The sequence below is a fragment of the Cynoglossus semilaevis genome, chromosome 14 (genome assembly GCF_000523025.1).
Source record: "Cynoglossus semilaevis isolate Cse_v1.0 chromosome 14, Cse_v1.0, whole genome shotgun sequence".
In the NCBI taxonomy this organism is placed as follows: Eukaryota; Metazoa; Chordata; class Actinopteri; order Pleuronectiformes; family Cynoglossidae; genus Cynoglossus; species Cynoglossus semilaevis.
This window is the reverse complement of record NC_024320.1, coordinates 15,109,608-15,132,495: the sequence shown is the minus strand read 5'-3', so window position 1 is coordinate 15,132,495 and position 22,888 is coordinate 15,109,608. Positions and strand designations below refer to the sequence as shown.

Here is a 22,888-nt window from a genome sequence, read left to right as displayed (position 1 = left end):
GTATTAGCAGAGTTAGTTTAGCCTAGACATGCATTGTCCAAGACGGGCAACATAAGAAAAATCCTTAAAGTTAAACCTTTTAAAATATCAAATCTTGGTTTGAAACAATGTAAACTATTTGAAGACAGGCCTGTATGTTTATGTCTTAGTGTTTACATTGTTTATGTCCAGTTTGTGCGTCTGATTTTAGCTGTTAGCTGTAGAAGAGCTCTACAGTCCAGTGGAGCTCAGTTAGCCAGCGTCAGTGTCTCCCAACCAGCTGCACAACATACTTTATGTCCACATACACAGAATACTACATACCCAAAACTATATACTCCACATTAAATGCTGTGTGACCCTCTCTACCCACTCCCTCACCCCCCTTCCCCTCTCTCTCTTCCTTACTTCTTTTTGTCAGTGTTTGAGTTAGCAAACAGTACACAGAAAATATGATAATTGGTCCCATGTGGTTTTCAGGCGTGTGTGTTAAAGGTTTTGTTTGTGTGATCATTTGTTTGTTTGTTTGTTTGGAAGGCAATTTTTTCCTCTTTATTTATGACTTTCAACTTGTGAGCAAAAACTCACAAAGTGAAGAACTTTGTTTAAACTCTTATTTTAGGTTAAAGGAATGGTAGGAGGGGTAAAACAAAACAAAACAAAAACAATAGGTAGATACTGTAGCAGGAAGGAGGAAAGTAAAGCCGGAACAGAAAAAGGTTGGAAACCTTGGAAACAGTTGAAAGCCTTATTTCTTTTATTCTTCAGACCCTGCAGCCATTCAGCGCTGTTTGGTGTCACACTTCAAAAAAAGCCTCATAATTACATGTGTTCGAAGGACTTTTGAATGTCTTCTTTCATCTTCAGACCTGTCTCAGAGTCCGTACAGTGATTTTTTGTGTGCGACAGATCCAACATATGTCTGTGGAATGACAGCGCCAGGTGTGTGTGAGTCACTGTGTGTGTCTGAAGCAAAATATTCCAACATCTGAGTGATACGTTTGAATGAATGTGCCTGTGTGAAGACAAAAGGAGACTGTGTGCCTGTGTGTGTGTGTGTGTGTGTGTGTGTGTGTGTGTGAGGGGGAGGAGGAGGAGGAGGAGGAGGAGATGTTTTACTGGAAGAACCCCCTTCTGGGGCTGAATCATCAAAACGACGGAGATGGAATCTCCATCACATTTTCTTGTAAAATACACAAACACTTTACACATACGTGTCTCATAATGAAACTTTGAGTGTGTACACTCACACAAACACACACACACACACACACACATTTTCCATCTATGTTTTATCCTATCACTCCCATAAAAGAGAGTTTTAGTGGTCCTTAAGGGAAGGTTTATGCTCAGATGATGCTTCATCATTGGAATTTGTTTCACACTTGCGCGCACGCACGCACACACACACAAACACACACACACGAAGGGCATTTAACTGGATGGGTAAATGATAAGTCATCCATGACATCATCAGACTGCTGGTCTAGGCACAGGAATAAAAGAAAATCAGCCAAATTTGAGACCCAACATTTAATCACAGTTTTAAAAGTGAAGGATTTGTGTTTTTAGCTTCTAATGAAAATGTAAATTAGAACTGTGGACGTTCACCATGAGTGAACAGCTGCTGTGTCTGTATGAGCGTGTGTGTGTGTGTGTGTGTCAATGTGGTGACTAAGTTTTCTAAGAAGAAGTTTCTTACATTGACAAGACAGCTGGCTGGATGGGAGAACTTTCCTCCTCCTCCTCATTTTCTCCACTGATTTCCCAGCATCCCACCTCATCTATCCTTTGGTGTTTTTCTTTTATTTTCTTTTATTTATTTATTTATTTTTTCTTATGAGAGTACACACATGTGCCTTATTTTGTACAAAGATTGACTTGAAAACAGTACCAAATGAAATAGAAAAAGAACAGGAAACACATTTTTATTTCTCATTTTTGCCCTAGGAAATGTTCAGGAAAACAGTGCCTGTTCTTAACATGTTCTATCTCATTTTTTTTACTAGTTTTTCTTTATTGTCATCAGTCGTCCCTTCCTTAGTCCACCTCTTTTCCTGCTGCCTCCTACGTCCGCTTCATTTTCGTCTCTACTCCCCGCAGGGCTCCCACGACATCAAACCCTGTCATGTCTAGACCCTAGTCGCATGTGTGTATGTGTGTGTGTGTGGGCACATCTCCGTGTGTGTTCCAACCAGCTGATAAAATACAACAGTTAGAGCAGCCTTTGATATTTATGAACAAACAAAAATTGTCAAAAAAACCTAATTAGGATTAAAGGTTAAATCCTTGATGTTTTTCAGCAGTGAATGTTGTTCAATGGCTGTGGTGCAGCTACAGAAGGGACTGAAGTGCAGGAACACATGGCCAGACTTTGAGTCATAACAGTGGTCTTAGTAGACGGCCATGTGCTTTGAGTATCAGTGAGACGGAGACTGTTGGCTGCTCCTTCAGCAGCTGTGACTCTGCAGCCACTGATCTACCAGCTAGTCAGCTAAGAACATGTAACCTCAGCTGAACCACAGTGACTGTGTCCTTAAGGCAAAACATGTTCCCAGAAAAGTTGGTTAAAGAACTGCACAAGAAACCGGGTTATACTGTTTAACCCTAACCTTTCGCTTTTATTTATTTACTATTTTATTTTTATTTGTTATCACTTTGAAACCCACCAGCAGCCTCTGGTCCACACAGGCCAATCACGCCCATGACACATGTGATCCTGCAATTTTTCAGCTTGGGATCATTATATTATTATTATTATTATTATGTATTATTACTTAGGTACAGTATGTGAGTTCAGATTTAAGGCAGAAATCAAGTTGTTTTTCACTGCAGGAATTGAACCCAGACATAGTCTCTTGGCTGAGAGGTGAAACATCCTCAAGAAACCTACTCCGTCCAGTTGCCCTCGATGTAACTTTTTTTTGGATAAGATGATCTGAACGACTGAGAACCTACACAGACATGTACTGTACTGTACTGTACTGTTCTTAAAAACTTTACCTACATTAGGCTGCACTGTTTCCATTTTTTAAATAAACAAATGACATGGATGCTTTTGTCTTTTGTTTCATGTTGTTATTTTCTTATCGCACAAACAGTTAAAATCTCAAATTTGTAGCCACAGAAATGGTTTGACTATGACAGAGCCCACAGTAAGTCATTTTTAGGTTTTATTTACACAGGCTTTCTTCCTGCTCCGTGGCATTATGAGAACTGCTTATTTTTCTTTTACAATGAGGCAAAATAAAATCTTAACTGCCCTGCCCCGATTGGACAGTGTAAAGTTTTGGCCCGCCCCCTGTATCACTCTCGCACCCTAGCTTGGCCTAGGAAGTTGCAGCTGGAGGTCATGTTGTGTCTGTAAGAGGTCAGGGGATATGAGAGTGAGCAGTCTCCCACCGCCGTTTCTCAGGACATGTCCTGTTCTGTCTGCTAACCCGGGCTCCAAGAACAGAGCTAATGCGTGTGTTATTATTGTCAGTGCAAAAAAAAAAAAAAAATTTAAAACAACAATTATGTTTTATAGCTGGAAAATACAATTTCCAGTGATGTTTTACTGTACTGTGTTTTTTAGCAGTTCCTTCCTATAATTTATGTTCGTTTTGGTCTCAACTAGAAACCTAAAGCTGCTGAGATTGGACAGCAGCTGTTCAGGCATTGTTCATCTAAGAGTGTGTGTGTGTGTGTGTGTGTGTGTGTGTGTCGAGGTCGCAGAGGTAGAACCAAGGAGGAAGTGTGTCGGTGCAGGTGTTGGGGTGTAAAGAGGTGGTAACCTCAGGGTCAAGTTGCCAGTAGGCGTGTGTGTGTGCGTGTGTGTGGGCGTGTGTGTGTGCATGTGTGTTTGCAGTCAGTGGAAAGGCTAATTACAGCTACTTAACAGACAGATGTTAACACACGCTTCAGCTCTACAGGGTAATGAGCTTCTCCTGGGTTCGGACTGCAGACTAGGTGGCACGATGTTGAAAAAGGTAAAAACTCACACTTGAAGCCTTTAGTTTTGGAGGCAGAACAGCAAAGTGAGGACTTTAAGTTTAATGTTCAGCAAAACACTGGTGTCACCTGGTGCCCTGTGTATATACACCTCTCTCCCTCACTCTGTCTTCGTCGGATCATTGTATGGTTACATGATGTTCGTTGTGCCAGTGATTATCTATGTGCTGCTCTTTGTTCATGGTTCCAAGTTCCTGTTTCATGCCCCATTTTCCAGTGAGTGTTTTTTGATTTTGGACAAACCAAATGAATTCCCTCCAACTGAGAACTGTCTCCCAAGTGCTTGGGTCCTGCCTCTTCCTGAATGTAACGGTAACAGCCTGAGGTCTGTTCAACAGCCAGTGGTCCCCAGGGTCTGATCTCCTAAACTAAACTAAATCCAACTGACTGACACTAAGGAGAGATGTCCTTCCTTCTTTCTTTTGTCTCTGTTCACACTCATGTTTGTTATTAGTTTTTATACAATAAACTGACTTTAGTATGTCACCATAAACTTTACTTTTTATTCTTCTCTTCTGATCCTTCATGACTGGGATGTTTTAGTAGAGTTGTCTAGCTTAAAGATTAGCTTATACTATATAGCTTCTGTTTATACTGGATGTATGCATAAATGAATCTATTTTTTATGTTAATGTTTCATGTTAATATTGATTAATTAATTACAGATAAAAGCAACAATGACTCTGCTGGACTCACTCCAGCCCAGTAGGTGGAGATAATGTGCCTAAAGTTAATTTACCAATGATAAGTTTTCACTAATCTATGAAAAAATACACCAAAATAATTACATTGTACTATCAAAGAAAAATGGTGTCAATTATTTTTTAAATATTGCTAATAAATGAAAATGTGGTCCGTTATGATTATTACATCAAAAGTCTCAAACGAACAGAATGAGAAGTGAATGAAATACATCTTTAAATTCTGCACAAGCCTGATTTTATGCTGGTCTAAAAGGTAATCCTGCAGCAGAGGGTGACTTATTTACTCCCTTACCCTCCTACACACGCACTCACACATACACACAAACCACAAGTGCACATATGGGCGTTCAGAAACACACGCCACAACACCCTCTCCCTCTATTTTACTCCCTCTAACCACAGCTACTTCCTCAGTGTAAACTGTTGGCTTATGGGGGGCAGGTGGTTGGTTTGATCAAGCACACATGTGAACACACACACGCGAACACACACACACACACAAAAGCCACAATACTAGATTGTTTAACAAAACTTAGCAGCTTGTGATTATGGGTTCAAACAGGAGAACTACAATATTGGAGCCCACTCCACAGACCCTAAGTCATCAACCAATAACAACAATAAAGTAGACAGAGAGAGAGCGGAGGAGAACGGGAGGGTAGACAAGTAGAGAGTGAAAGAGTCATGAAGAGCTCAGAGAGATAAAGGAAGATGTGTAGGCAACCAAGAGAAAAACGGAAACTGAGAAAAGGCTGTGGGGGCGAGTCAAGAAACACTGAGAAAGAACCTACGAGCAGAAAAAGAAAGAGTAGAACAGTGAGGTTAGGTTTGAGCGGGTTAGTTGAGGAAAAATGTCTTTTGGTGGATGTCTCGTGGTAACCAAGGATTGTAATTGGGGTAAGAATACAAATATAATCACCATTATGACTTTTGTGCTTAAAAATGTCAGAAATATTTTTTTTTATTAGTAGATTTCAGTCTTTCTGAAACTTCCTGGTTCACTGGGATAGGTGTTTACTAAACAAATGAGACCACAATGTAGCTCAGTTCATTCAGTAATTTCCTTCATGTTACACTTCTCATGTAATCTAGGTAAGTTTTCCCTCCAGATTTACTCTCAAGTCGAGCTGCTTCCAGGTGGTCGCTGTAGTTAAAGAAAAAATAATTTTTGTACCAAACCAAGAACTCAGAAAGAAACTGATGTTTGTAATGAGTAGCACCATCAAAGTCCATGGGAAAAAAAAAATCACACAAAAAGACTCACACAGATTGATGACAGATAGATGTGGTTTGTGGTCAGATTGGTCAGCTTTCTCAAGTATATATATCGTTTCAGTGCTTCTGCCTCGGTGTGTGTCTTATTTTATTATCAATCTTCATGACCTGGGATAAAGGATCCGTGAGATTCTGAAAAATTCTGAAATGAAATGAATCCTTCCAACAGCATCTGTGTGTCTTTGTCATCAGTTGTCTTTCGAGGTAAGCGTAGCTTTCTGTGTACATTCACGTACAGTTGCCGTGTTCATGTTGCTCTTTGGGAATCCAGTGATAAATGCAAAATAATTAGCTTTAGCTAGCTTTAGCTTAACCAACGATTTTGCTGACATGATGTTTTTTCTTCGGAAGCCATCTTGGTAAGGCTTCAGATATTTTCAAAAAACCACGGCTGGAGACAATGATGTCTGAAGTACCTTAGTGACTCTATCTCTAATATCTGTACTTCTCAGGCAAATACACAGAAAAATAGATATTTTGTGTTTGTAACTAACAAATCAGTGGTTGAAACTACCTAGAGCTGCACCTGTTCACCGTCACTGTGTCTTTGTGTCTGTATGGAGAGAGCTTTACATCAGTCTGGGGCTGAGATACTTTTCTGTTGTTTATTATGTTTATTATTTGTCCTGAACCGTGTAACACATGAACTGCTGGAATCCTCGGATTCACACGTTTTTGATTGTACCTGAACACACCTCGTGTGGCAGCGTCATCGTGACATTGTCATAATCTGTGTAGACCTGGTGGTGTGCGCCTGTTGGCAAGCTGCTCTGCTGCTCAAGTTAGCATGTAGCTAGCTAACAGAAAATGGACACGTTTTCAAGAAATAGACCAAAGGGAATATACAGTGCTGAAAACATGTTTGGTTAATCATTTTCTAATGCTAAACAAATGTAATCATTATTGAATAGTGAATAAAAGAAGAAAATAAATTCTAAAAGTTGACTTTTCTTTACATATTTTGTAGCATTGTGTGTGGGTTTGCAAAGTAGAGGACAACTGGGTTGTCCTGGTTTCTTGAAGATGTTTGACCTCTTCGTGATGCTTCTTCAGTTCTAACTGACTGCTGGAAAATATTTCCCACTGACCTGCCTGCAGTCCAGATGTGTCTCCTGTAGGGTGTCATCAGTCCTGCTAACTGAAGGGAGGGAGATGTGGACTATAAGACATTCCTTTGCTCTTTCACAAGCCTGCAGCTGCCTGTATGACTGGACCTGTTTTCCTAGCACTTGCTGTCCCTGTGAAGCTTTTCCAGAGTGTCATGATCTGTCTGACTGAGCCTATATGGGAGGATGGGTTTGGTTTATTTACTGTAAGGTACTAGCAGTAAAATGCAGTCACACCCATAGAAAATACATTATTTCCCTTGTTCATTCTTAGATTTTAATGGTTAATTATCAAAAGATTCAGCAAATGATATGAGAGCAGCCCATATCAGTGAGCAGCATCTGATATAATTAGAAAGGTTGAAGAAAAACTCTGAAGAAAAATGATGTTTTGCAGCTGTCAGAGGACACGTATTCTGCAGATTTCTGCAGATATGAACCTGACGGTGTTCTCATGACTACAGCAGTTGTTTTGTTGGCTGAGGAAGTTCTGTTTGACACCTTTTTTTTATTTGGTGCCTCTCAGTGCTTTTTGTTTTCTTTTGTTTTTCTCTTGTTGCACTGCACGTTGCACTGCACGTTTCACTGCGTTTCACAGCTCCTCTTACCTCTGACCTTTTCACTTCAGCGCAGTCTTCATTAAGGCAAGACAAGAAATTCACATTAGCACAGCTGCTCCTTCATTTGGATTTAATTGAACAAAATAAAATTATCGGCAGTAGAGAAGAAACTCAGATTTAGCTAGATGCTAAAAACCCGTATTTAAAATATACGTATGTTTTCTCAGACGCAATACAGAAACTTAACCATTTTAGTTGTTTATATCAACTTTTGGTGTCACTTTACTGTGGAGATACTCTTTACAGTCAGATAACCAAAGATATTTTTTTTTTTTTTTTTTTGGATGGAGATGGAGGAGTGGGGGGGGGGGTAACACTACATTCTATTGCATTGAGGATTTGCATTTATGAAAATGCATCACTGCTTAGGATTCATGAATGGCCTGTATGCAGTCCAGATCTATGTCTGAGTTTAAGAAAATTTAATTTGAGCAGCAATTTTACTTTAAGAAATATAAATGCACAAAATATCATTAATAACATCAAAACTGGAAAAATCATTATCTTCATTGTTGAATCATAGATAAATGTGATTAAGGGATTAAAAAATTGTGATTAAGGGATTAAAAAAGTGTGTTGCTGATATCAGTGAGAATTTAAGTTGTATTTTTGTAAAATAATATTATTTTTACACTAATTCCATTTTTTTTTTAAATGCACTTTGTGGTCGTTCTGTCCTTCTTTTCATCCCTAATTCTCACCCTACGTGTTCCCATCATTCCCTTCTTTCCCAGTCCATATATCTCAGGAGTTTGTCAGAAAAACAAGAGCTGGTGCAAGTTGTTTTGGTGCCGTTCCATCACTCTGGTGTTGATGTTTGCATTGTTCTCTTTCTACACTTCATATATCATTAAACTGCTCTTGAAATGTGTTTTTTTTTTCTTTTTTTCTGCTCTGTCCGTCTTCTACTAATTTACACCACTCCTCACATCTGAGCCCATCCCGCTCCCATCAACCGACTTGTTGACATTGTTTTCCCTTTTTTACTGGACCACATTTCACCAGCTGTCCAGAGCTGATTCTGGTTATCTGGAGACTACACCTGTTGTGTGCATGTGTGTGTTCGTGAAAGGGCCATCAAGGCAGTGAGTGAGAGTGTGAGTGTTATCACAAGGAGGCAAAGTTAAAGAGAGGAAACTGCACAGGTCTGTTTCAGGCTGATTTTGAAAAAGAGTTGATGCTGGCGTTGCGTTCAGACTTCACAGACTCAAATGTTCCCGGAGGATAAATTCAAAGTACTTTCTCACAAATATAAATTACCGCAGTGTCAAAAGAACACTTGTGCTTTCTCCTAGTGAGTAAGGAGGAAGGCGTTGAGCAGCAGCAGGTCACTTCCATCCTGGGGTGGAAAACATTCACTCCTGTGAGCTCAGGCTCCAGAGTGATGGTCATTTTTGTTATAAAAACCAGTACAACTGACAATGGTATTATATGTGTATTCAATTGCAAAATATTAGCATTTTGGTGCACAACCCAATAATGAATAAAATAGTAGTATTTGTGCACTACATTTAAAGTATTTGCCATGACAATATGTACAATATTTGATTTTGCCATACTTCAGACTTAAAGGACAAGAAAATTCATCTTCTTTCGGTGTTTCTGGCAGGAATTCTGTCCCTATGAATAAGATTAGTAGTAATAGGAGTAGTAGTATTGATTATAAAAAACAATGAAATCATAAAAAAATATATAAGATGAATGTAATTAATTATTACTTTTTGTATTTCACGTGTTTCACTATTACTACCATGTTCTAATTAAAGTTGGCAAAAAACAGACACACTGATTTTTATGAGCCATCTGATTAAAAAAACAGTAGTTATGTCCAAGAACTCATTCAAGTTATTAAAAAACAACCGAACTTGATTTCTTCAGAAGGTTTTCAGGTTTAAACGTCAATTTTCTGTTGTATTTTGACATTAGTTCACAGTGATGAGATTCACACGTACATACAAACAAAAATACAATGACCATATTGGCTGCTGAAGATGCAGAAGTTGACGTTTTTGCATGTGCTGCAGTGATGATATGCATATTTTAATTTGGCTTCTTGTGCGTTTGTGGCCGAGTGAGAAGAGGTTCATAAAACATTTGGAACATTTCTTTTAAACAGCTTCAAAGACCGGTTGCAGGTTCTCTGCACACTGCTTCAAACGACAGAATCTGTTTCACTATTTCAAAACGTCTGTTGGCAGCGTGTGTGCATGGGTGTGCTGCAACAGACAGAGAAGATAATGAGGGAAGAAGGAAGTGAGGAGGATGCGTGTGACAGAGCAACCGTTGCAAAGTGTCACATTTACACACACACTCTCTCTCTCACTCACTCACACACACACACACACGTTGAGTTTTGTTTTTGTTGAGAACTACTCATAGTCAAATTTCAACCCCTCACTTAACTAGTACAAAAATACACCTGCACACAGTGTTTGAATGAGTAAACTTGATAGAGAAGATATTACTCTGGAAATACTAAGGCAGACACATTTTCTTGTGTCTGTCTTAGTTCTCAGTTCCAAGGTGATCATGATCACCTTGGAACTGAGGATATTAATTGTTGACACTGTTTACACCTCCGCCCCTTTCGTTTTTACATGCCAAAACCACATATTTGCAATTTGTGCAAATTGAGGCCTGGGATTGTTGAACTGCGAGAGCAGGGTTGACAACAAGTAGATCGCAAAGGGAGCGCTGGTAGATCATGAGCAATGTAGTAGTGACCATATACCTGCGTGTATATATTATTTGATTTATAAAGTTTGATGAGTTTATATTAATACATATTTTTAATCACTTTCAGTGTAGGCAGCTGACTTTAGCCTGGTCATCTGAATAGTAACTCACACGCCAAAAAAAGTGTGGACACCCCAGATCTACAGTACATCCATCCATTATCTCTGCTTATCTCCTGAAGGGGTCACTGTAATCTTTGCTGATACCGGCTGCATCCTGGACAGGACGGATTTGCATGCTAGCTGAGGCCTCTGATAACTGACAACCCAGTGAAATCTCCCACACTCTCTGTGTTTCTTCTCACACCAAAGTCACAAAAGGCAGTGATCTGGCAGCATGGCACAGAAGAGGGCAGCACCAGACTCTGTCCTGATAGTTTAGATAATAATAATGATGATGATGATGATGATGATGATGATGATGATGATGATGATGATGATGATGATATTCTGTGGAGACTACACATGTTATTCCCTCTTCCTCGTCCTGTTTTGCATCCGCAGTGTCTGAGTAAACCAAGCTGGTAAACCACACACACAATCTATCTAAATGTGTGCCATCCACACACACACACACACACACACACACACAGACAGAGTGGAGGCAGAGACAGAAGTCCAGTCAGCCCTCTCATGTGGTTACACAGCATTGTAAAACCATCGCTGCACTGTGGCTTTGCTTGAGTACAAGATTGAAGCTCCCAGTGACGACTCGCTTTTACTAACTTAACATTCAGTCAATTTTATAAAAACAAGATGAAATGTATTCCACAAAAGTTGCCTAAACTATTATGCCAACAGAAAGAAAGAGTGGAAAATTATTTTATGTATTTATTATTATATAGTTCTGTCTTACCACAGACCCCCCCACCCCCCTCACCCCCTTTCAGTTTAATGGGAAACTGTTTGTCAACAGGTACTTCTGGCTGTGTCAACAAAGAATAAGACTGTAATCTACGTGTGGTATTCTAGTTGCTTCATCCACTGCATGAAAAATTGCATCAAAAATTTTTGAAAAACTGCAGTTCTACAGAAGTCTTCAGGAAACCATTACATTCATGTTTCGCTAAATTTTCTCAGGAAACCTTTGTTTAGTAGTTGTAACTATAACAGACTCATAATTGAAAACCTGTAGGACAAACAAACACCCAAACACATACTTCTGCTGTATGTTGACGCACTCGCAATTCCCCACACCTTGGAAGGAAAACGCAGCATCTTTGATCATGTTTGATCAAATGGAAAAATCATACTTAAAAAAAATAATAATTCAAACCGCCATCACACATTTTATCTCACACACCCCCTAGTGGCAGGTCGCATATCCCCTGGGTATGTGCACCACACTTTGGATTCAGATTTGTATTTTACCTTAACCAACATTTACAATGTATCTTTGTTACCAGTATAATGGTTTAGGAATCAAGTCCTGCAACACGTTTAAAAAAAATTAGGGTTGAGTTAAAATAAGACTGGACAAAAAGGTAAAACTTTTAAGGGAGTAACCTGATTGTTCTAACTTCAGTTTCTAAAGCATGTGTGAGTGTACGGTTCTGGAAGTAATTTTGTTTCAATCTCAGTTCTTTCTGCTGCTTGTATGTGAATGTGGTTGTGAGTCAGGCTGCATCACCTTCTGTTTTCTGTTGTCTTCACATTAATGGGAAAAAAACCACCAATGAGCCGCATGTCGGAACATCATGACTCAATTATTTGCTGTATATCGCTTTACATACACACACTCACACACCCACACAGTATGTAATGGCTCATCCCAACTTTCAGGAGTGCATGTTCGTCCGTTTGTCCAGCTGCAATCTCTGGCTTTAATTTAATGTCTGAGAAAAGGCGCAGAAGGCTTTCTAAACACACACACACACACACATGAATGAGCGCACACCAAACACAGCCTACTGTAGTGTCGCTTGCTGCGAAAATACACCCTGATCTGAAGGTCTTATATTAATTGTCTTATTTTATGTGTATTTGTTTTGGAAGAAAATGTCAATGGCCGTCCCAGTCTACATCACATCTATCATGATATAGGCCTGATGCACACAATTCATCGCACATCCAGGGAAAGCATCACGTTATTGAAGACTCAACAATATTAAATCTACATCCCAGTAAAATATACGCAGTAAATGATCTGCAGCGTGTACACAGTGACTGTGTGTGTCATTTACATGAAGCATTTCTATTTAAACCATCAACCTCATCAGTCCTACACACGGCTACACGGACTGCAAGTGCTAGTAAAGGGTCAGGGATTATCACGTGTTGGCCTCTGCGGCCGAGTCTGGCCCGCCGAACTGTCCAATCCGGCCCACGACTGGATTCCATAATTAACATCTTTGTTTTTCACTTCATTTTATTACAGGCGTCTGTCCAGAAAATGTTTGGTTACCCCTACCTTACACTTATTGTGTTAGCATATACATGCTTTTGATAGTTTTATCATTTATTTTCCTGGTCATTACCAGACCGGACCCTTCCTTTCTTGTAGATATACTTTACTGACTACACAACATCGACTGTTCAGCAGCTCAAGTCTCAAGTCGTTACAAAATGTTAGCTGAAAATAAATGAAGAAGTGACTGACTAGCAACAGTATTATTAGCAACAGAGCTAACATGCTGTAAATGAAACACAGCCTTCTCATGTTGTGCTCAACTTCCTAGTCAAGCAGCCATGTGACCAAGACCAGTGTGAGTTTGTGTGTGTATTTGTGTAGTTCTATTGTCGTGCGGACAGTTTTTACTTTGTGGTAAAAGCAGGGAAGCGGTTGCGCTGCTAAGATTAGAAGCTCGGTTACAGTTGCAAAAACACAGCGTAGGGCTGTCAATCATTTTCATTTGTAACCTGATTAATCCCAGATTAGCTGTGAATTAACCACGATTGTAATTCTTCATGAATAATCATGATTACTGCAAATGTTAAAACATGTATCGACTGTATATTAGTGCAACGATCAGTGAATGGATGGTGGAACTGTTGGCTCTGCAGAGACACCCCTTCATTTCAAAAGCCACAAAGAATTCAAACAAAGCCCATCCTCTAAGTTTTTACTACATTTCCATGCAGACTTTAACCTGTTTGGAAATTTGGAAAACCGCTGAAAAGAAACAGAGTCTCTTTATCCAAAGCTTTTCCTTGTTCTTTTCAAGCTATTTTCTGTTCGCACCACATTGGTTTTCCTTAATGGGCCTGATGGTGAGCCGACATCACAGGAGCCTGGCAGGACAGTCGTCCTGTGTGAGACGAGGCAGGTCCCTTTGGTGCTGCGGTTGACGAAGAAGTCATGCAAAGACTCATATTCACCCGTTCTCCCTTGCTCCAGCCCCATTTGTCACCACATTGTGGTTTAACATTTGAATGCAACATGTTCAGGTACCCATTAGTGCCCCCTTCCTTTCTGTGCTGTAAATTCCATCTTCTGATTTATTTATCATTTCATTTTGAGACGGCATCCACCCCAAAGACGTCTTCTTGGTGGAGGTTAGGCTTCCACTTTGATAAGGCATTTTCAGAAACTGCGGCATTAGTTGGCATGCAAACACGTGCAGACATGCACACACACTTACACACCCAAAGTGGCCAAAGCCTGAGGGGTGAGGACGGTTGTTTAGTTGATTGTAAGAGAAAATATTGATTTTTCTGACAAGAGTATTGTTGTCTGGAGTATGGTAGTCCAACATGTATTTCACATTTTCTTCTTAACAAAAAATATAACTTTTTACACCATTAAACTCTAAACACTTACGTTTTGCTCCTTCAAATATCTCTCGTCAGAATAAATGAAGCCTTAAATTTCTTTTTACACTTAAATTAATACGTCACTATTCTTCAGAGTAAAATAATCAGGTTTTGTTTCATAGCGCACAGAGTATGTGTTCTATACATGGAATGTATATATTTACTGAGAAACAGACCAAGAATTCTTGAATACAGAAAACAGAATGGCATGAAACTGACAATGGAGACAAAAACCCCAACAAAGACAGCATGAAGGAGAGAGTATTTATACCCAGGACACCAGGTGAGATGAGTGAGGCTGATGAACATGCAGTCACAGGACACAGGTGAGGCTGATGACACTGATTTACTCAGGAGAAACAAACAAAAAAGGAATGTTGTCAGTTTGAGAACCCATATTTTAGCTCAGTCAACCATTTCAAGTGAATAATATGGTGAAAATAATCAGATAATCAGGAAAATTGTTGCTGAATGTGCATGACCTTTAGATTCAGTCAGAGTTGCATCACAAACCACAACGGTACAGTGAAGGCCACAGCCACACGGTCATGTCACTGTCTCGTGGAATCACTCACACTTTATACCATTGGTTACCCGATATAAAATAAGAGGAAGTACCACCATCAGGTTTACTGTGTCGAGGTTCATTTAGCAAAAGCATTTATGATTTCTCCCAGTATTTTTGACAACAATTATAGACCATGTTGATTTTTTTTAGAGATGCAGCACTTCAGCATGACTGTCCTGCCTGCAGTCCAGAGATCTTTCACAGTGAATAGACACATGACTGAATAATGATGAAATAATCCTCTGACTGAAGAGACGACGTGTTTTGTGGACTGTTAATGCAGGTTAACATTTTTCTGTGCTGATAAAAGCTAAAACCTACTCAACATCCAACACTGCTTTAAATTTGTTTTCCAGAAAATTATTATATTGGCCTCATACCCAAGCACAACCATTGTTGTTATATATTTGGAAGTTAAAAGCATTTGGTTTATCTACATGGTTTTTGTCTAGTGGTCGCCAAATAAATGGCTGGATACACTTTCAGTGGGATGAAAACTTGATCAGTGACTTCCAAGGTTTCAGCTAAATTCCCTCACTTGCATACTTTTATTGCTGTGATGAGGTGAACTCTGGAGTTATCCTGGGAATAAATTTGGAAAAAAAAAAAAAAGATGTTCAATTGACTTCTTGTTGCTGTGAGTATCTTGGTTTGCACATTTTTTCGTGTGTGACTTCAGAATTTCCGCTCTGATGCGTCTGCTCAGCCATTCACACTGCACTAAACACGGCCCGAGGCACTTCTTCTTCCTCGGCGTCTTCTTCTCTTTCTTTATTCATCTGCGTCTCATCCAGTCTGTCGACTCCAACGTTTCACTCTTCCATCCCTGTCGTCCTGCTTTTGATTTCCGTTTGAAGAGAATTAACATTTTACTAACTTTGACTGAGCGCCTGATGGAATTGGTCAACCTTTTCTTCCATTGTCTTTGTCTTTCCCTCTGCCTTTTCTGCCTGTCCTTCATTTCTTGTGTCACAAAATCAATCTGGAGTTTAGCGAGGATAAAGCCAGTCTTCTCACATCACAGCGGCAGGCTGAATTATTCAGTACACACACAGGGATTGTTCGATAAAACAACGGAGCTCTTCCAAACGCTTTCTTTTTTCTTTTATCCATAATGATTTTTTAAAAAGTAGATTAATATCATCCTAGCTTAGCTGAGTGACCTTTTCTGAACTTTGGTGACCGTCGCTCCGTCACATCTTCCTCCATCTGCCACTTGTGAACCACGAAAAGCTTTACAACAGCAGTAAAGGCACGTGGCTCTGAGCCGTAAAGTAATTAAAGGTGCTGCGACGCCACCTTAAGGATGCTTCCCCATGGTCATCATGATCCAAAATAACCCTCCCTCCAATCAGGCGGCTGATATTTGTCACATTATCACATCATCACAAAAGCTCCACATGAAGATAACGGTTTAATTACAGCCTGCTCTCGTCTTTGTGAGTGTGTGTGTGTGTGTGTGTGTGTGTGTGTGTGCACGTGTGTCACTTGGTGCTGCTGCTAACTGATATGTCAGAAAATCAATTAATTACTTTTAAGCGGCAGTTAAATGCATCCGCACAATACACCCCATGAATTATAGACGAGGTGTGTGTGTGTGTGAGTGTGTGTGTGTGCGTGACACAGAGATAGAATTGGCTGCTCTGTTAACTAGAGACAATTGGTAACTCCTCCGTCACTGATCAATTGATGTGAGCACTTCGATACAAATCTACTGAGCCAACAAACTGACTCATCTACTTTACAGCGTTCTCTATTGTGTGTGTGTGCGTGGGTGTTTGTGTGTGTGCACATGGGCCGCCACGTCAGCCCCACTCCATTTATGTAGTTAATTTTGGAACCTTTCAGTCACCTCTGATGCCCTAATATCATCAATACAACCACTAAAAAACATCCAGAAGTTAGCCTTAAATCAGGCTTCAGTCTCCACACGTGTTCTAAAACTACACAAAGTACAACTCCTACACTCCTACAGTGTAGGACATACATTTGGATTTTAGACCAGAACCCTCTCCTCAGTTCAGTTGAGTTTTTCACCTGTTCTTTATCAATAGGAACAAGTTGAAACCAGAAAACTAACCCCAGAAAAACACAAACTGAAACCATGTTCTTAGCAGGGAGGTAAAAGTCGTTTCTCTCATTAACCTCTCCCAATTAACCACATCCTTGAAACCAGGCCCCCTCCATCTAACCTTTCAATTGAAAATGACTTTACCAGAACAGGATTTAAAACTAAAATTATTTTCTCAAACCCTCAGCCTTTGATGGGAGAAAGGCTTCTGACTTAGTTCAAGGAAAAACATTTGCAAGTTACAGAATGAAATCGATCAATAGATATATAATGAGATTTATAAAAGAAAAGACTTTTCAGTTCAATTTTTAGCAAAATGTAAGAAGAATATATGAGGAGACTCTGTACTGGTTAAGGACTGCATTTTATCCAGTGGTGTTACTAATTTTAATTGAATGGAACCATAAGTGATATGCATGGACGTTGCCACTGCTCACGCTGTATATAATATCATTAGATAACAATGACATCATAATTAAAAGGAACGCATAGAAACCCTGAAAAATCAAGAAAAAGGAATTGGACCAACTGAGAAATAAAATAGGAGGATGTCTCCTTTTCCTCAGACTGGGTCTCCTCTTCTCTGTATTGATTGCTTCCTTATGCATGGAGCGTGTGTGTGTGGCATTGATTCGTGCCATGCCACGGTCATTGCCCTCAGGGTGGCCTGAACTCGGTGGACGCCACGGACAAACCGCCGATGGCACAGAGACAGAGACAGAAAGAGGGAGAGGAGGGGAGACGAGAGAGAAGTGAGAGAGTGGATAAACGGGGCTGTAAATACAATGTTAAAAGAAGTGATAGGAATAGAAAAAAGTCCGTTTGCAAAGATTTTTTAAGATGAAATCTTCATGTTCAGTAAAGATGATGAATGTCTCATCATTCTGAACATAAATGTAGGAAGAAATGATGGTAAAGTCTGTGAAACGTTCACCTGCTGCTCTTCATAGAATTGGCAGCAGGAAGCTTGGCATTAAGGAGGAGGGAGAAGCTCCTGGCTGTGTTGACAGTGAAGAGAGTGATTGAAGCCTGGCTGAATCCTCTCCTCCATCTTCACCTCCTCTTCCTCCTGACCTTGGCTGGTAGTACTGTAGTAATAGTATTAGGAGTGGTATTTCCCTCTTCTTCCCTACTCATTTCTTTGGCCTGGACTTTTATCTCCAGTAGTTTTTCCCTGCTGCACCCCGACATAGAACGTAAACCACGAGTCATCTTCGGCTCCTCAGCTGCATCTTGGGTCACGTACCTGATGAGAAAAGCCAGCTCCACAGCTAATTGTTCTGAAAACATCACTGTCATTATTTCTGCCTTGTTCATGCAACTGTTTTCACTAGTGTTGAGAAAAAGTGACACTTTTTTACCAACCTGGCATTAACCTGACTTAATTTTTGACATTTTTTTACAAACGTGTTCGGGTTAATTTGTTTGTTTTTTTTCATGTTGGAGGGGTTGAAATAAACTGGCAGTTTGACATCTTTGTGGTTCACCTAACAGACTGGTCAGACTAGTGCGAGGTAGAGTTTTGGCTCCAGTCTTTTCCAGGAAGTAGATCTGGGAATTCATTGAGTCACTGCATATTTTTCTGATTTTGGTTTTTTTTTTTTTTTTTTTTTGGCCAGTATTTGACTGTAAGGTATTTATATTGAATAAACACATTTTATGTTTTTATGCCAAATTGTTTTCAGTATCAGTTACAGTATTTAAAAGCACACAGTGTCACATGTTGGGCGGGAGATGGGAGTTTGTGTGCAGTATGTTTTCACAATTCATTTTTAACTTTTCAGTTTTGTTTTAATAATAATAATAATAAAAATAATAAACCAGAGGACCGTATTAAATTAAATAGACCAAATACACTCTCTCTTCTTATCTTTTGTCATTTATTATTATTATCATCATTATTAATATAATAATATCTGTTTAAACCAGCTGCTCATGATGTGGCTTTTTTCCACAGAAACCAGGGTATTATCAATAACTTTGATATTTGATTGGGGACTGCGTATTGATTATGGATCAGAGGACACTGAGCTGCTCGTGTTACCAGCGGCTCGGTGGGAAATGCTCGCTTGGTGAAATCCAACTCCGCTCCACTCTGTTCTTTCCTTTTCTCTGCATTCTCTCGCTGCTTTTCTCCCATCGCTGCAGTCATCCCCCTTCTCTCCCTTCCTCTTCCTCATGTTTTAAAAATAACACATTATTCCACAGTTTACTGAAGTAATTAATAGATATTTGAGATAGATAGATAGATAGAGCTCCAATCGTGTGCATCTTTGTCCAGTATGGGAGCATGAAATATTTACAATTCTTTTTTTTTTAATTGGCTACACCGTCTGCACACAGCAGCAGACTGACATCTCATATAAATCTCCTCTGACAGAAGGCACTCATAGGCAATATTTCTGAACTGTGGGTTTGCTGCTGGACAAACTCTTCTGAGCCATTTCAAAATAGATATTTCAGATTTTAGAAAATACCACAGAAATGTGAAAAAATGAATGACAAAAAATACACAATACGTGAAATATCTTAAATGAACAACTTTACTTGAAAAACAATTTTGATCAAATGATTTGTCCCTAATGATGAATGCTACTATATTTAATTTAGAAAACACTTGATCCATGTTGCTGGCGGTGACGCTGGTGTTTCTTCAGTTTGGGGACATAAATAACCTACTGCCCCCTATTGTCTATTTATGGTAATGGCATCCAGCTCTTGTTGCAGGGGGGGTTCAGTTACAGTCAATGTGTGAGCTGATTAATGACAGCAAAATGGAAATCAGAGAGTTTGGAGTAAGAGGGTATTAAATTAGTTTGTGTTGTTTATAGACGATGATTAGATAGATGATGCAAATGGAATACAGTCGCCAGAATAAGAAGGAAGAGGAAAAAACACTGGGGAATGTTTGGGAAAAAAGTTTTACCAGCGAAAAACCGTTTCCTGTTGAATTAAAATATTATATCATCACTTTTATTGGTGAGTGAATAGTGCGCAAGAGGAAGTGCAGTTTTGCTCTCTTCCCCAATTTTGTCTCATCTTGACCCCGCCCTCCCTCGGACGGACGCAAGTCTGATTGGTCGTTGCACTTCCTGCCACATGCGGCGGCATGACTCGCTATTGGCTGAGAGCTGTGGACGGAGCGCTGCGCGGATGAGATGCAAATCCAGAGTTGTGGCAGTAAAAGGCTGGGCTGCTCGTGGGCATGTCCACTCATGAAGACGTGAGGGTAGAGAGAGATAGGCTTAGGACACAGTGAGCGAGTCTGAGTCACTGAGTTAGAAAGAGAAGAGTTCGGGATTCCTTAAAAAGTTCTTTTTCTTTTTTCATCTTTGACTACGTTTTCATTATTGTCCCTCAACGCGTGGAGCCTGAACTTGAAGCACAAGGAAATCTGAAGACAATTTCCAAAAGGACATCTTCAAGTGACTTAAGCCGCACAGAGGTGGAGGTGGAGAGGAGAAGCTAAACACTGTCAGAACCCCTGTCTCGGACACTGTGTCGTGACGCGCCTTTGCGCTCAAGAACCGGAGACCGTCGCGCGTCTGAAGAACGCACCGCACGCAGGGGACATAGATGAAATCTGAAGTGTAGAACCTGGTCACAGTGGAAGACAGGCGTCTGGAGATCTAGTCTAAAGCGAGAGGAGTGAAAAAAAGGAAAAGCGGCTTCGAAGTGAAACTCGTGTGTCTGAGGACGCACCGAGGCGCACAAATGGTGTTTCTGTGGGACGCAAAATACGGTACGGGTCCGTGGTGCTGCAACTTTGCCATTTTTACCATGTTTTGATTCTGGTTGATTTTTACAGGGACACATTTTCACAAACCTTGGTGATTAATCGATTGTGTCTTTGGTTTTTTAATAACGCGTGGATTTCAGAGCGGATTTGACATACACTAGTCTCTAGGCGTCGCGTGCGTCAGAGTCATCTTCATCTCCAGACCCTGATGGTTTAGTAGATCTTTTGATCTGCACAAAGAAAGAAAGAAAGAAAGAAAGAAAGAAAGAATATAAAAATATAAAACTTACTTTTTAAATATTTTCCTTCTTAATTCCCAATCATACTTTACCATCATTTTTAAATTGATTAAACTCAAATTAAATTGACTACATTTTTCCCCATTTATAAAAATATTTTTAGGTTGTTCCTGTCATTTTAAATAACTAACAACTAACACTTGATTTATTTATTTATCTAGTCAACTTTCAGAACTAGAGGAGCCATAGATGTGTTATATAAAAACTGTATTTTTGTCATTTCTATAGAACCTACACTGTGCTACCAGACAAATATGAGTCCAAACTGAGCGTCTCCTGGTCTGAAACTAAACCTACGGCAGAATTATTTTTAAGAATAAAAATAAGAAAATAAACATTTTTAGGAAAACGATAGTAATCTCAGTTCCACTCAGAGCGAAAAGCTGCTCTTCATGATTATCATAATAGATTTTGTGATGTCAACAATATTGGGAAAATTTAGAGGAAAAAAGAATCTGTGCACTGGCCTCAGAGTAAGACTGACACTGAACAATGGTTTGTTAGATCACAAAAAACAAAACAAATATAAGTCCACTCTTTGTTGGTGGTGTAAATATTCTAAAATAAAAAACTGGTGTTTTTGGGGGGAGTTATTATTAGATTTGATTTTATGAGTCTGAGTCTGGGCAAGAATATGGTAATCCACTGTCCTCACACACTTGATTTCCAAGGCGAAACATTTGAAATACCTCCAGAATTAAAGTATCTAAGGACACAAAAATTTGAAAGAGATTTGGTGTTTGGACGAAGATGAGACGATGTCTTTTTGGTAATCATTATAACTTCAGTTAGAAAATTCAGTGGAAAACTTTGTTAAATGAAAATATTGAATGCAAGTGTGTGTAGGTGTGTGTGTGTGTGTGTGTTGGCTCTGCTGTCAAAAACCACTTCCAACTGTAAACTAAACTGCAAACCACCAGCGTGTGGCTTCAACCGCGGCTTTTGGCTGAGTGACAAAGCTGTGGAGCCATCGATATGACAGACAGCTCACATCTGTCTGTCCAACAACAGGATTTTTGTTGACATTTTTACTCCCTAATTTCACATTTGCTGTTTTTTTTATATTTGTTATTAATTTTCACCTGCTGCTTTTCTATTTTTCACCTTATTCGAAGATTACATTAATTCACAGCTTTTTTTATAAAATTACTGAATTGTCCTTAGATCCATGAACATCCTCAGTTTTCTGTTGAAAGTTGTTTCCACTGTTGCTGCTCACTTTTAGAGTCATGACTACACACTTTGGTATTCAAGTCAGTGTGTATCATCGTGTGCTATGTGAGTGTGAGTCTGTGTGGGTTGATTTGCATGTTACAGTTCTTTTGTTTGTTCGTGTTCTTATAACAGAGTTAAGCTTCAAATGACAGATAATGGCATTTACCTCTTTACTCCACTGTTCTCTGAGGTGTTTGTTTTTTTTAATATATATATATATAAATAAAAATGTAACTTGTTGTGCATCTGTTCTCTTTCAGACCCTGCCCCTGGCCGGCGTTACACGCCCCCCTCCACCACGCTCGGCTCTGGAGGGAAGATGGCTGAGGCTTTGCCCCTGGGGGCCCAAGAGGCTGCAGGTGGTGCTGCCCTGGTGGGCAAATTGCGCATTGCAGAACGAGGCATGGTGGAGGTACGTATGAGGCACTTTAGAATGACTCACGAAATAAAGCCCTTTTGAAAAACTCCTGTGATGACCCCCTCTGACCCCTCCGACCCCCAGCTGTATCTGAAGAGTCTCTCTGTGACTTTGTGCAGGTGATCTCGGATCATCCTGGAGAGCTGGTGAAGACCGACAGCCCCAACTTCCTCTGCTCCGTGCTGCCGACACACTGGCGATGTAACAAGACTCTACCCATCGCTTTTAAGGTAAGTTTGTCAAATAAAGCTACCTGAGAACGTTGACCTAATCGTCATTGGATACATAAACACTGGCACAAAAAAATCATTGAAATCATGGCACACACCAAAAGTAAACTCATGGATGCTGCCGTTATCAAAGCTAAAATGGTCACATTTCTGTCTGAATTCCTTCAGATTTACTACATGTAT

The 22,888-nt window shown here is 39.8% G+C and overlaps 1 protein-coding gene across 4 annotated transcripts in view; it reads left to right on the top strand.

The window, feature by feature from the left end:
• The first annotated feature begins 5,265 nt into the window (after positions 1-5,265).
• The window catches only part of runx1 (RUNX family transcription factor 1), a 29,041-nt gene continuing 11,418 nt past the window's right edge, over positions 5,266-22,888 (top strand). The window contains exons 1-3 of one of the 4 annotated variants that reach the window (XM_025062377.1): positions 5,266-5,573; positions 22,318-22,469; positions 22,595-22,705. In XM_025062377.1, the coding sequence (XP_024918145.1) occupies positions 5,528-5,573; positions 22,318-22,469; positions 22,595-22,705 (309 nt within the window). In that variant the 5' untranslated portion in view covers positions 5,266-5,527. Of the gene's footprint in view, positions 5,574-19,904; positions 20,547-22,317; positions 22,470-22,594; positions 22,706-22,888 lie in introns of those variants that run through there. The other 3 variants (XM_017038836.2, XM_025062378.1, XM_008325279.3) reach the window with 3 other exon arrangements.